This window comes from Phragmites australis, chromosome 2 (genome assembly GCF_958298935.1).
Source record: "Phragmites australis chromosome 2, lpPhrAust1.1, whole genome shotgun sequence".
Taxonomy (NCBI): Eukaryota; Viridiplantae; Streptophyta; class Magnoliopsida; order Poales; family Poaceae; genus Phragmites; species Phragmites australis.
The window spans coordinates 14,210,967-14,225,343 of NC_084922.1; the positions used below are offsets into that span (position 1 = coordinate 14,210,967).

The 14,377-nt window shown below is 41.4% G+C and overlaps 1 protein-coding gene across 1 annotated transcript; it reads left to right on the plus strand.

The window, feature by feature from the left end:
* The first annotated feature begins 291 nt into the window (after window positions 1-291).
* On the plus strand, window positions 292-1,490 carry LOC133900396 (uncharacterized). Its single transcript, XM_062341520.1, has one exon. The coding sequence runs from the start codon at window positions 417-419 to the stop codon at window positions 960-962; it is 546 nt and encodes a 181-aa protein (XP_062197504.1). The 5' UTR covers window positions 292-416; the 3' UTR covers window positions 963-1,490.
* Window positions 1,491-14,377: the final 12,887 nt, after the last annotated feature.

Consider the following 14,377-nt stretch of genomic DNA (forward strand, 5'->3'; position numbering starts at 1 on the left):
CCTCACCCACGGCCGATGGCCCGCATGATTGCACCACCATCACGGTTTCGGATCCCTATCGGGGCCATGGATAAAGTGGTTTTACTTCCGGTATGAATTTTGAGACTAAATTAGATTTGATGTTTCATGTTTCGGATCAAATACCTTATCACTCCACATAACTCCGATTCGAGCCATTACCACCTTTTGGCGTCCCACCTCCACTATGGAGTTTGCCCTTAACGCGCCATCTCTTTCTTTACGCGCAAAAAGGTCAGAGAAAAAGAACGTGAAAGTGACGGAGCGCGGAACTAAAAATAAAACCAGGTAGCCGACCACGCCACCTTACGTTGGGCTCTTCCCAGTTAAGTAGTGCCCCATCACACAAATCTACTCCCACTCCCATCCCCATCACCTCTCTCCCCCACCACCTCGCCATGGCCGCTATCCTCCTCCTCCTCCCGCTCCTCCTCGCCGCCGGCCTCGCCAATGCCGAACCGCTGCCGCCGTCCACCATCGTGCTCAAGGACGGCACCACCTGCACCCTCTGCGCCTCCTGCGACAACCCCTGCAACCCCTCCTACTACCCGCCTCCGTCCCCTCCCCCGGCCCCGGTCACGACGCCGTTCCCGCCCCCGCCTTCCTATCCCTCCAGCGGGGGCACCATCGTCTACTCGTCCCCGCCCCCTCCTTCCAACAGCGGCGGCGGTGGCGAAGGCTACTACTACCCCCCGCCGACCGGCGGGTCCACCGGCGGAGGAGGAAATGCCGGCGGCGGCGGCGCCTCCCAGCAGGGCGGTGGGGGTGGTGTCTACCCGATGCCGCCGCCGCCCAACCCGTTCCTGCCCTACTTCCCCTTCTACTACTACAGCCCGCCGTCGCCGCCGTTCTACCACAGCGGCGCGGCCGCAACCGCCGCGTCGTCGTCGTCGGCGACGCTTCTCCCGCTCCTCCTCGCCGAGCTGCTGCTGCTGCTATGGTGAGAAACTGAGAATGGGGTAGATCTGCCGAGTTAATGAGCTGTCTTTTATTCACTAGGGATGGTGATTCGATTGTGTCCTTTGTAATTTTAGTAATTTCTATTGTAAGTTCATTTTCTTCTCTTCTTTCTTGGTGATTTACGCGTCCGTATAACAACTTGTGTCAAACTGTAAAACAAAGGCAATGAGTCAATGAGTAATAAGTTTTAGTACCTAGAGCTGCGATACTGGATCTAATCGAACTGTTCATGCCAAAGAAATTGAGAAATGTGTTCACCTACCCTTCTTGATTCAAGGCAACTTTTTTTTTTCTGGAGTCTGTAAAAATATGCAGCTGTACAGTAGCAGTACGAGCTTTCTGATCAGCTTGTTTTTGCTCTCTGGGAGTAGCCTGTGAGCTGTGGTGATTGTTCTGGAATTTTTCTCATTTATGGTGCTTGCATCACGCGGCAATCTCTGAACAGATTGTACCCTGCCCGTCTCCTAGGAGAAGAGCAGTACAGCCTGCCTGTGTTGACGCCTGGCCAAGAACATTTTCTTCTGCTACCTGAGCAGCTAACTCTTTTTTACCGCTTGACCATCTGGTCCACCGACAGTTGTGTACAAGTTACAGTGACCAAGTGTAGCAGTATTTTGTTACCCATTTTCTTTTCACCGTGGGGTCCATAGATTTGTGGTTGAGAAATCAGATTTGTTTTGAACGAAAGAGAAATCATAAATCTGTCGTCGGCAAAAGAAATCTACAAGAAGAAAATAGCAGTGGAAGACACAACTGTCTGTGGACCAGATGGTCAAGCATCCAAACTCCAAAGAGCATGCTGTAATCTCCGGCAGAAGCAGGAGGCCTTCGTGTTGCATATGCATCCATGAAAACAAGACTAGTATCTTGTTCTTATCCAAAAGGTGTAGATCTAGAGGAAAACAACAACTTGTGCGGACCATGCACCAGCCTTGCACGGTTCTCCTTCTTATTAAGCTGTAGTACATGCAAATTTGTTGGCATCACTAGTAGCTTTTTAAAGGTGTATGTATACGTGTATAATTGGTGATAAATAAAATGGTAATAAAAGTGCCTTTATGTTCTGGCCTGGAGCTTGATTTCCTCGCAGTTTCGATTTTTCGAGTTACTGAAAGAGATGTGAAGCATAGAAAAGCTAGGGAAAAGGAAAGAGAAACGTTGGCACAAAGTTTGCCGCACGCTGGGAGGGAAGGCGTGGGTGACGTAGACGAATAGGGCCTGGTGTATTCTGATCTTCCAGGGCCGAAAAGAGTCGGATCATGTCTGTACTTGTGCTGATCTCTTCTCTTTGCTTTTCATATTTTTTTTTTTTGGCGAGAGTACCTGTACTGAATTTCTACTTGTATTTTGGAGGGTAGATACAGTACAATGGAGTGTCTCATGTTTGTTCCTTGGTAAGAAAAGAAAGGCCCTATTCTGGCAATGTTATACTTTTTTTTTTGGACGGAAAGAAATTCCATTAACTAGATGAATTACATCAGGGGATGAAATCAGGTCAGATTAAGATTCAGGGGATGAAATCAGGTCAGATTAAGATACTACCTGGCCCGAGACCAGTACCAATACTCGCAAGCTTATCAACTATAGAGTTACACAATGGTGGGTTAAACCTTTTTTTTGTAAGGGATGTTATTATATATATATATATATTTTTGAGGACGATCGTGCGGGGCGTCTGCTCGGCGCGCGCGCGCGTTGCTGCCGATAGCAGCGAACGGAGTCCCCTTTCTTCCTCCTCCAAACACCAACCTCTTCCTCAATTAAAAATCTTTTCATCCAAATTACTCAAACTTTCAAAATCAAGATCAATAACTTTATACACCCAGATTCAAAACTTTCAACACCAAAACTCTCCACTCCCAAATAAAAGACCTTGTACCAAAGCACCCAAAACTTTCCACTCAAATTTTGGAAAATCTCTACCCAAATCCCACGAGGGCGGTGGGCTGGGCTGTGGCTTCCTCCTCCGGCGAAGCTGCGCTCACCAGCCCCTGCCCCCCAAGCTTCAAAGGCACCGGATCAGAGAGAGAGAGAGTATAACGTCTCATGTATCCACATACCTGGAGGTCACCATCAAACATCTGAATCTCATTAAAAATAGAACTTTCTAACTTTTTTGGGTAGAGTCTCCACTGAAACGGTCTCTTCCCTAGATAATCAAAACCACAAAATTCCATAGACATAATATATAAACAAAAAGAAAGCCTCATGAAAAATTGGGAACAAACACAACTCTTGAACTTGATACATTTGACCAACGCAACCAAATGTTTGTTTAACTGACCAACCAGCATATATTGTTTTAATGTGTAATATCTGAAAATACAAATTGTTGATAGTGGGATCCACGAGGAGTACAAAATTTGACATTTTGAACTGATGCTCGGATGGATGATCGGAGACCGCGGATACGTAGATCTCGACAAGACGATTCCGTTTTGCTATCTAACGTCGAGTTTGGGCACTCGATGAGTCCATGATGAGCCTAATTATAACAAAAATGGTCATATTATATCATGATTATGATTTTGGTGATTAATGACAACATAGTTATTATGACTAATATATTTATCAAGAATATATGTTAGTAGATCTTTTGGATGCAATACATCAAGAAGCCACCGTAGCTGGAACAAAGTTTAATTGAATTGGAGAAGTCCTAGAAAGATTTTCCACACCGAAAGGTCCGGTGTAGAGGAGTTTACACTCACCGAAATATTGTGCACAGAGGCTGATAGTTTCACCGGATAGTTTGGTGCTCTGTGTGTTGAACTTACTGGAGTATTTATGATAAAGAGAGAGAAGAATGAGGACCTCACCAGATAGTCTGGTGATCTGTACTGGGTAACACCGAATCATTTTTTGCAGAGAAAAATGTAAGTGCAGAAGACTGAAGATCAACCCACCAGACGATCCGGTGCTTGGTTTGTGCCCACCAGAGCATTTGTTGCAGAAGCAACTGCAAGTGCTGAAGAATGAAAATCAACTTACCGGATAGCCCGGTGATCACAGAGATAGTTGCACCGGAGCATTTTTCACGGAAAAAAGAGAATGTTCAACTCACTAGATGATCCGGTGTGAATGGAATGAATATCAGATGAATGAACCGGAGCATTTTACACAGAGAAGTTGCAAAGGCTCGGCTGGCTCAAGATAACTCACTGGAAGGTCCGGTGATAGATTTGAAGGCACACCGGAGTGTCTGGTATTCACAAAGGCTATGAGTGGAATTCCAACGCCTATATTCTGATGTTATACTCACCAGATGATCCGGTGTTATTACTATTATTCTCACCGGACCATCCGATGTTAACAACTTTTTTAAGTCATTGGGAAAATAGATAGTTGGCGGTTTTGAGGATATAAATATCCCTCCACTCAGTCATTTGAAGGTGTGACATGCTGCTAGAGTCTAGAGGAAGCTCATATACACTTGAGAAGACATCCAAGCCACTAAAATGCTTAAAGTGATCATCCAAGGTAATTAAACACAAGATTAGAGAGTGTTTAATGCTTATAAGCATAGAGTAGTTGTAGCTAGGTGTTGTAGCTTGAAGAATGGATCAAGGAGTGATCCTAGCTTATAGCGAGTAGTACGTCGGCGTCTTGGAGTCTTGGTGACTCGCCAGCATCTTGGGTCTTGGTGACTCAAGCTTGTTGACCCTCTGACTTGGTGTGAAACGGCGGCGAGACACGTGTACAAGGACACAGAGACGCTTGCCTTGCTGGCTCAAGTTCTGAAGTGATCACGACGGCAAATGACCAGAAGAGAGGTTAGTGATGAGACCTTGCATTAGTGGCTTAGTGGCTCATCGATTTGAGACCTTATCTTGGTGACTTAGTAGCTCAAGAGCCATAACTGGAAGAGTCGTGCTGACCAGAAGCATATCTTTTGTGAAGTTCCAACGTGGATTAGAGGTGGTATTCATGCCATCGATACCACGGGATAAAAATCCCTTGTTCTGAGTTTGTCTATCTCCCTTATTTACGTTTCCGCATTACATACTTGTAATTTACCTTGCTAAAGTAAGTTGCAATCCCCTTGAGTGATATAGTAGAAACAGTAGATAAACCTTAGCATATTTAGATAAAAATCGAGATAGGTTTATCTTATGAAGTTTTTGAAGCCAATTTGTTTTAGATTTCTAAATGTCCTAATTCACCTCATCCCCTCTTAGGACATCACCATTCCTCTCACCAATGAATTTAGACCATTGGATAAAATGAAAAAGAAAAGAAAAGATAAGGCTCGGTGGGATCGGCTCCCACTCGATCCCACATGCACATCGCCCCCATTTGCCCGTCTCAACCCAATCGCCCCATTCGCCGCCTCCATCCGAGGCACCGCCTGGCCGAGCCGCCTCCCACCGCCAGGCGCAATTTCCTCCCTGCTGCCACCGCCCTGCTACCGGTTGCCAATCGGAGCACCATCGCCCGATGGGCGCAAGGGGGAGGCTAAGCAGGGGGGAGCAAGGGGGTAAGTGTAACACCCCAGGGTCCCACAGAAGCCTGGAATGCTACTTAATTACGCTTCAAGCATGCCGAACTATATAAAAAAATTGGCAGCACCTCTCTTGAAACGAGAGGCAAAGCGGAAGCAACAACAGATAGAGGTATATATTCATAACGCCACACTAACATCTAACAATATTGTAGTAAAAGAGAAGAACAAACGTTTGACAACTCTAGGGCATTTTTAAGATAGTCAAGCAATGACACTAGCATCTATTATATTATTATTGCAAAATTACTTTAAATAGTGTATGTGATGTCATGAACATGTAAGACATGCTGCTAAGCACTTCCCTCCAAGCTAGCTTCAAGAAGACAACCTGGGGAGGGGAAATGCAAGGGTGAGATTAGGTAATCTCAGCAAACGAACTACTTTAACAAGTTATTTAAACCACAATATTTAAATTATCAATTTAAAATTTAAATAGGTATAAAAAGGTATTTTATTATTCATCATGTTCATTTTTAAGCAAGTCAAATAGTTACTTCTAAAAGAAGATCGATAAATACATGTTCATAACAAACATAACTATAACATAAGCAAGATATAAAAAACTATCTATCTCATATGACATGATCTCAACATTAATAATTGACTTCAACTTCTAAGAGTTAAATAGGACTTGTAATGAAATATCAATATCCAAGTCATCACGAAAAGAGTTCAAACCGTATTAATAATAAATGACAGTTTTACAAGAATGACCCACTCATAACAACATACCTTCTACAGTTAGTAAGATTACTCAAACGTCTGCATACCATTTATCACAACTAAATTGTATATGAAAGATTACTGTAACACAATATGATGCATTTGGATACTATGCAATGCAAGTCCACGTAGGACTTCAATACATTCATAAATCCATATGTCATTCCACAATGAATATATCCATGGAGAAGCGCCGCTTCTCATAATGACCTCCAATGCAAGTTCAACATATCCAACAATCCATTCCATACAGCAATGCATATGAATGCAATAGCATGCCTTTTTTTACATCGCACCCCTCCTCGGGCAACATACGATGCATACCGGTACAGTCGTGATCTTTACGACATAACTTCTAATGCATATGAAATACAATGCACATGATATACTTCAAAAATGCCAAAATATAAACAGCATAGTTCACAATTGTGAATATACATCAACATAAAAATATTTTCTAGATAATTCATATAAACCACCTTCGTCCACATATATCCACCATTCCTTCTTCATGTTAAAGTGTAGATGACATGAACATAAACATACAACAACAATAAACTTACTTCAAAAGAGCAAGGCCAACCCCATTTCATAACCACATATTACAAGTTTAATTATATATAGGACAAAAAAGATAACAATTATGTTTCTACTAGCTTATCATTTAACATGTAGAGGGTTTTAAAAAGGTTATATTCCAACTAGTTATAGACATATGAAACAGCTCTCCAAAAGAATTAAATACCCACTTACAAGTCAAGCATATCCTCTACTATAAGCTTCTACAAAACCGACATCATTATCCTCAAGTAACCTAACATTATATATAAGGTGAGGTTATGCTAGAAATGACTAAACCGATGAGGCATTATCACTATTGCATACGACTCCATCAACTATAACCAAAAGATTAAGCTAAACTCATAGATCTAGAGCAAGTAGGTATAATCTTCCAAATTAATAATTATAATCATGTGTGCTGCATTATTATGAGTGGAGGTAGCAAAAATAACAAGTTAAAATTGTGGCAACAACCGCCACGCTCACTTGCCTTTATCGACGATAAAGACAAGACATACACACATCGACATAACACCACCTGCTCAAGCGCCCATATATCAGCACCACAACATATCACATGAAATACAAATATCAAGGAACATGGTCCTACACCCCGCAACCCATCTAACGAACAAACTGACACTCATCACATTCGTTTAACTGTAGCAATGTTGCTTCACTTTTTCGTATCTTTTTATTTACAAAAGAAATGATAGGAAACAAATACATTTTTGAAAACTACAGAACAGGACCTACAAATTTTGTGAAAATACCATATTTTTATACTGCCATTAAGATGGCCTAAACTGCAACTAAAAACAGACTTCAGAATCTATCTGAAATTTCAGGCAGCAAGCTTCACATTTTTATATCTACCACAAAAAAGATCCAAAAAATCTAAAACTTTGAGGACATGTGTATCACAACACAAGATTCAACTTTGTTATAACTTTTATCTACAAAAAATATCATGATCATGGCCTAATCAAGTTCTGAACATTTGATACTGAAATCTATCAATGATCGATTGCAGAAAATTCAGAACAACATAACTAGAGCTATATCCAACAAAAAATTTCATACTACACACCATTAGAAAGCTTAACGAATGCTCTACAATATCCTAGTTATTCTGAAAAACTGGTTTGGCATCTAATATGCCCAAAAACTGAATAGATCTATTACTGTTCAGAAATCTCGCCAGAATCTAATAGCCGAATTCATATCTACTAAACTAATTAGCCAAAAATTCTGAATTTTTTTATAGTGGATAGATTAGAAATAACCCTATGAAAAATATTATAGTTGGATAATTTATTTCGGCCTCGAACATGCCCTAATAGAGACCCAAGCAGAGCTATAGAAAACTAGAATTCTGAAACCGGAGGATCATAATCCAACAAGATTTCTCCCCACAAATCCTCTATTCCCCAAGTATAAAAACCATTACAAATCATCTATTTGCAGGGGAAAATATGGATTCCATCTCACCTTGATCTCCTCCAAAACTTAGGGCAGCACAGGGTCGAATCCATCTCTTTCTTTCCCCTTTCTTCTTCCTTCTTCTTCCCTTCCCCTTCTTTCTTCTTTCTTCTTTCTCGTTTCTTTGCAGCAGCAAGGTGGAGAGAGGGGGACACCCAGCAGGCATCCTGCAGCAAGGGGGCGGCCAAGGGTGAAGAGGAGGTGGGAAGGGGGCTGTTTGGGGAGGAGGGGCTGCCTAGGGTTTCATGGAGTACATGGGAGGGATGGCTGGGCTTTAGGGCCAGCCCATGGGCGGCCAGACAACCCCCAAACCGATTTTTTTTCTTCTTTTCTTTCTTTTGTGATTTTTTCCTTTCTTTCTTCCTTTGGCTACAACTTGAAGGGAATAAAAACCAAGACAACAATTATTCCAGGTATTACATTCTCCCCTCCTTAAAAGGATTCGTCCCCGAATCCACCCTGTCCAAAACTACAGGTCAAGCAAAAACAAGAACACAGCCACAACCAACGAATCAAAACCATCCACTAGGACTCTTCAAATTGTAAAGAGCTCAAGATACTTCTCACACATCTGCTCCTCAAGTTCCAAGGTTGCTTCCCGACCTGACTAATTTGTCCAAAGGATCTTCGCATACTTGATGGTGCTACTCATGCCTCGCACAACATCGTTGGGTGGTGACCCTTTAAGATCTAAACCTCTGTCACATTGGTTGGCCTTTTCCATAACACTACCCAAGCAACACTTTTCCAGGTCTTGTTTTACCATGCTGATTGATTGCATGACCAAGAAAAATCCACTTTAGAAAGTCATAAAACACACTCCATCATCTTTGCCTAGAACTTATCCTTCCGAAGAGCATCCAAAACTAAACTGAGTTGAACCTCATGTTCCTCTTTGGACTAAGAACAGACCAAGATACCCAAAAGCATCCAAGTACTCCACATCCTACTCATTGCTTCCATAAAACATTAGGGGCATTCGTCAGTCCAAGACATAAGCCACATACTCAAACTGCCTAGACTGCAAATCAACTACGTGATCTTGCTCCACCATGATCGGCCAAAGTTGATCCCAAGCTCTAGGTCTGGAAGACATTCCCTCAGAAAAAGAGGTAATCAAACCTTGCACTCCACTCGTAGACTTCAACCACTCCTTCAAGAGAGACAAACTGCCACGCCAACCTTGACCACAAAGACCGAACCTCACTAAGGTCGAATTCAAAAACTCATATCTACTAAACTAATTGGCCAAAAATTCTGAATTTTTGATAGTGGATAGATCAGCAAGAACCCTACAAAAAACCTTATAGTTGGATAATTTATTTCGGCCTCGAACATGCCCTAATAGAGACCCGAACAGAGCTGCAGAAAACTAGAATTCTGAAACCGGAGGATCATAATCCAACGAGATTTCTCCCCATAAATTCTCTATTCCCCAAGTATAAAAACCATTACAAATCATCTATTTGTAGGTGAAAATATGGATTCCACCTCACCTTGATCTCCTCCAAAACTTAGGGCAGCACGGGGTCAGATCCCTCTCTTTCTTTCCCCTTCCTTCTTCTTCCCTTCCCCTTCTTTCTTCTTTCTTCTTTCTCGTTTCCTTGCAGAAGCAACAGAGAGGGGGATGCCCAGCAGGCATCCTGCAGCAAGGGGGGCGGCCAAGGGTGGAGAGGGGGTGGGAAAACGGCTGTTTGGGGAGGAGGGGCTGCCTAGGGTTTCATGGGGTACATGGGAGGGATGGCTGGGCTTTAGGGCCAGCCCAGACAACCCCCAAACTGATTTTGTTCTTCTTTTATTTCTTTTGCGATTTCTTCCTTTCTTTCTTCCTTTCGTTGCGACTTGAAGGGAAGAAAAACCAAAGACAACAATTATTCCGGGTATTACAGTAGGTGGAGAAGGAGCGGTTAGGGGGGTGGTCGTCCGGCTGGCAAGGAAGAAAAGAAGAAGAAGAAAGAAGAGAAGAAAGAAGAAGGGAGGAGGGGGCCATCCGTGAGTTCATCGGTTTTCTTCGGCGGTATGTGGTTCCGCTCCAAAGGTGACTCCTCCGTAATCCTTATATGGTTGTAGGAGGTTGAGGTTGGTTGTCCTCGTCATCGGTGGAGTGCTTTTGTTGATCCGGCTAGGGAGTAGCGAGTTAATTCATTTGAGGCCTAACCGGTGTTGGATGCAAGGGTATGGTTATAATGGAAGTTGTAGTTCTTGTCGTACGCTTCACGATGGCATTGGTGTTGTTATTTTTTGGTAAGCGGTTATGCGCTTTTAGCTAATCGGTGTTGGTGTCCGCCAAGGTTTAGCCCGTGTGTTGTATCTTGTTCTTCGGTCTTCAACCAAGCTAGATGAGGTTCTTACTCAGTGTCTAGTGAGCTAGTTGGTAGATGCCTTTCTGTAGCCTTCGGTTGCCGGGATTGCAGGGTTTTGAGGCGTAGAAGCGTGTGCCATCTTTTGTTTTGCTGTTGCAATATCTTGGTGCTAATTGTGTGTTTGTTTGGGTGGTGCCGCTTCAGGTGGTAGCTAGTGTCGTCTTCACCACCGGTGAAGGCAAGTGAATGTAGTGGTTGCATTGTGCTATAGTCTATTATTTGGTTGCCCTCATCTTTTAATTGACGCACTCTTTAATAATCTTTTAAATTGAATGTGAGCATATTATTTCTGTCTACCTTCTGAAGATTTGACGATTTCATGGATTATGAGGTAAAAATAGTGGGGTATGTTATTTACTTACATATGTTTATACTCTTTGTATGCAATACTTGAAGTATATTAATATGTTGAAAACATGTCTTTCGTTTATGCATGAGCTTGTTGCCTTAATATTTAGTTTTCTGAAGTTTACTTGAATCTTGAATTAAGAAGTGGATGAATCGATTTTCATCACTTTGCAGTTGTTCTTTATCATAGTTATGCAATTCTTGAAGTCTTAAGCATATTCTAGAAATTAGGGGCAATTTGCTAGGTACCATCACAAAAATCGTAAAAGTTGGAAAATACAATCGATGTGAGGATGACATGCGGACCCTGGGTCCATATGTCATCCTCACAACCGATGGTACTTTCCAATATAGGTATTTTTGCAATGGTATTCACCTAATTTTGACTAGAAATTATGTTGTTGGTTATGTATGAAACATGGTATACATATGCATCTCATGCATTGGAAGTTTTGTCGCCGTCTTCTGGCCACGACCTTACCGGTACAATACCGTATGTTATTCGACAAGGAGTACGATGCACACCCTTACATTATCTAAGGAGGGGTAAGGGTGAGGAAGAACATAGTATGTGTATCCAAACATATTCTCATGGAAATATTTAATCTTGAAAGTTATGTTTTTACTTATACATGAAGCATGTCATATATATCTGTTTTCTACATTGGAAGTTATGTCGCGCAGCGTTCGCGACAGTACGGGTACAACATCGTATGTTACTCGAGAATAGGTACGGTGCACACTCTTATATTGCCTATGGAGGGGTAAGGGTGAGGAATATCATGTCATGTGCATACATGTGTATTCATATGGGTGTCGTTACTTTAAATACATCAATATCAATATCATGATGCCAGGAAGTCTTTAATATCGTTTTGAATGATACTGCTAAGATGAAGTCTTAGCTAGTGGATGATAGCATGTGAAGATGAATGTTTAATCAACGGTAGCTCAATAGCTTGTTAAAGCAATTCAATTGCTGAGATTTTTTAATATCATCCTTACTGTCTTTTCAGGTACAACTTGAGGTGATGGCGAGCATGCGGGATGGATAGCTATACAATGTTTGCACGATCACCTATATCTTTCGTTTAGACTTGTTGTGTTGTCAGTGGGTGACTCTTTATCTTTTGATGTATGTTCGATCTATTGTGGCTTGGATGTATGATAGAGACAAGTTCCTCGTTTGCTAGGTTGCTTATGGTGTTAGTGTGACATATGTTTATCTCTCTATGTAATGTTTGGTCAGTTACACCTCAATTTACAAGGGATGTGTTGCTGATTTTTTTTTTAAAGTTCGACAGCTCTTGTAGATTGGTTTCAACATCACTTTGGGCTTGTGGTGGTCCTCAGGGTGTTACATAATGCTTTAAAGAAAAGACTAATTATTGATACGAGTGAGATCAATGGCGATACTACTCCCATTCCATGCATGCTACGAACACTAGGTACCTAAAAACTAAATAAAACACAAGAGTTAGTAAAAATACTCAGCAAGAACAATTCAGAACCTGAGAGAACATAAAACATCAAAATCAACGAAGGATGAGAAATCGTGAAGTTTTTATTTTTCTTGGAAACAACAATAAGACAATAGTTTTCATCTAAAACAGACAAATGTGAATATCATTTGTATTTACCAATAAAGCTGAGTAAGTGAGGCCAGCACTCACTCACAACACTCACTCATAGGATCATGAACATAAGAATCATATTACACCTCTGGTATCACAGGCACTTAATGAAATATAAAGAAAAACTTGAAACTTGATCATTTAATATGAACACAATCATGAACTTTAATCACGCAAACACCAAAAAATACAAATATTAAACGAACACAGTTGAAAAGGGATCAATAAAACATTCAACGAGCGAATTATGCCATAACATAGGTTCATCATGCATTTGCCTTAACCGTGGTGAGGATTTGCTTCGCACCGTTACCATCGGCACTCCCTAACCCTGTGGATTAAAACTACTCTAAAAATATTTATCCCATGATGTTCACATGATTATACGCATTATACAACAGCGATATTAGCCATAACCCGAATACACATGTTTTCCCCTTATCCAAATTATCGACTTAAACGTCTTGTCTTTCACTGTTCAGTTCATAAAGTCTAATTTTCTTAACCAACTGCAGCAAATCAAAACATCACGTACATCTACTAGAAATTTCCTACAACTTTACTTTTATGATTTTGGACGAAAACTGCCTCTAAGTCAAAAACAGATAAACAAAATACTGCATGCACAGATTGACAGTTGCCAGATAGCAGCATTATTTTATCAATTACTCATAAACCACCTGTTCAAATTGAACTAGACCGATGCCATTGGAAACATATCGAGAAGTACAACTTTTATTTTGGCGCTATATTGAAATTCTACGCTGACTAATCCTAGAAATTCGTTGCATAAATCTGTATAAATAACGCAGAACCGAAATCGATCTACCGGCGACCAAATTAATCCCTACACGAAATTCTTGCATCTACGGGCTAAGTAGGGATTACCCTGGTAGCAAAGAACGTGGACTACTAGAAATACATGAGAACTTTGATAAATTCACAAAATCCCCTTCTCTTTTCCTCTTTCTTCTTGCTCGCTTCTTTCTTCCTCCTGCTCCTGACTTCCTCCTTTGCTTGTTCCTGTCCACGACCAGCAGCTATAGAAGCTTAGTACTCAGAGGCACCAGCAGCCAACCGGCAACAACCTCCACCATCTAAACCAACCATACAGCTGGACGAACACAATAGGACACTCACCAAGCTAGCACCCCTGCAGCAGTAGCAGCTCGACGTCAGCGCAGCTGGGCAAGAGATGGAACGCAAGGGCGGCGTCTATGTGGTTCTTGGTGGAAAATTAATGGAGTGAGAGATAGAGATGAGGAGTAGGAACATGTATAATGATATCTCCAGTAGATACTTTAAAAAAATCATATTCTATAATACTATTATATTATCTTCTAATATTATTACAATATTATTTATTTTTCTATCTCCAGCAGCTATCTTATTTTCTAGCTTCTATTACTCTCATTATTTTTTCGGATTTATAATCATCCTCTATAAACAGTATTGAGATGAGGAGAGATATCTCATCCCATCTGCAACACTGTAGAACACTGTACCTACAGTGTTGCGGTAGCTGCTGGACACATTTTGCTGGCCTGCCTAACCAGTAAAATCGCTACAGTATTGGTGGCACAGTGCTTTATGGATACTGCTAGAGATGGCATGAGGGCAGTGGCCATTGAAGTCAGTTCAGGAAACTGACATTTTTTTTTATCCAATAGTGTAAATTTATTAGACTCGCTACAGACTCATTGGTGTCCAAACATGGCATTTGAATAATCAAACGTATTCATTTCAATGAGCTCTACTCATCCACAATCTCCAATCGTTCATTC

What these genes read in the sequence shown, in the direction of transcription:
- LOC133900396 (XM_062341520.1), top strand. Translation starts at nt 417, where the DNA reads ATGGCCGCTATCCTCCTCCTCCTCCCGCTCCTCCTCGCCGCCGGCCTC.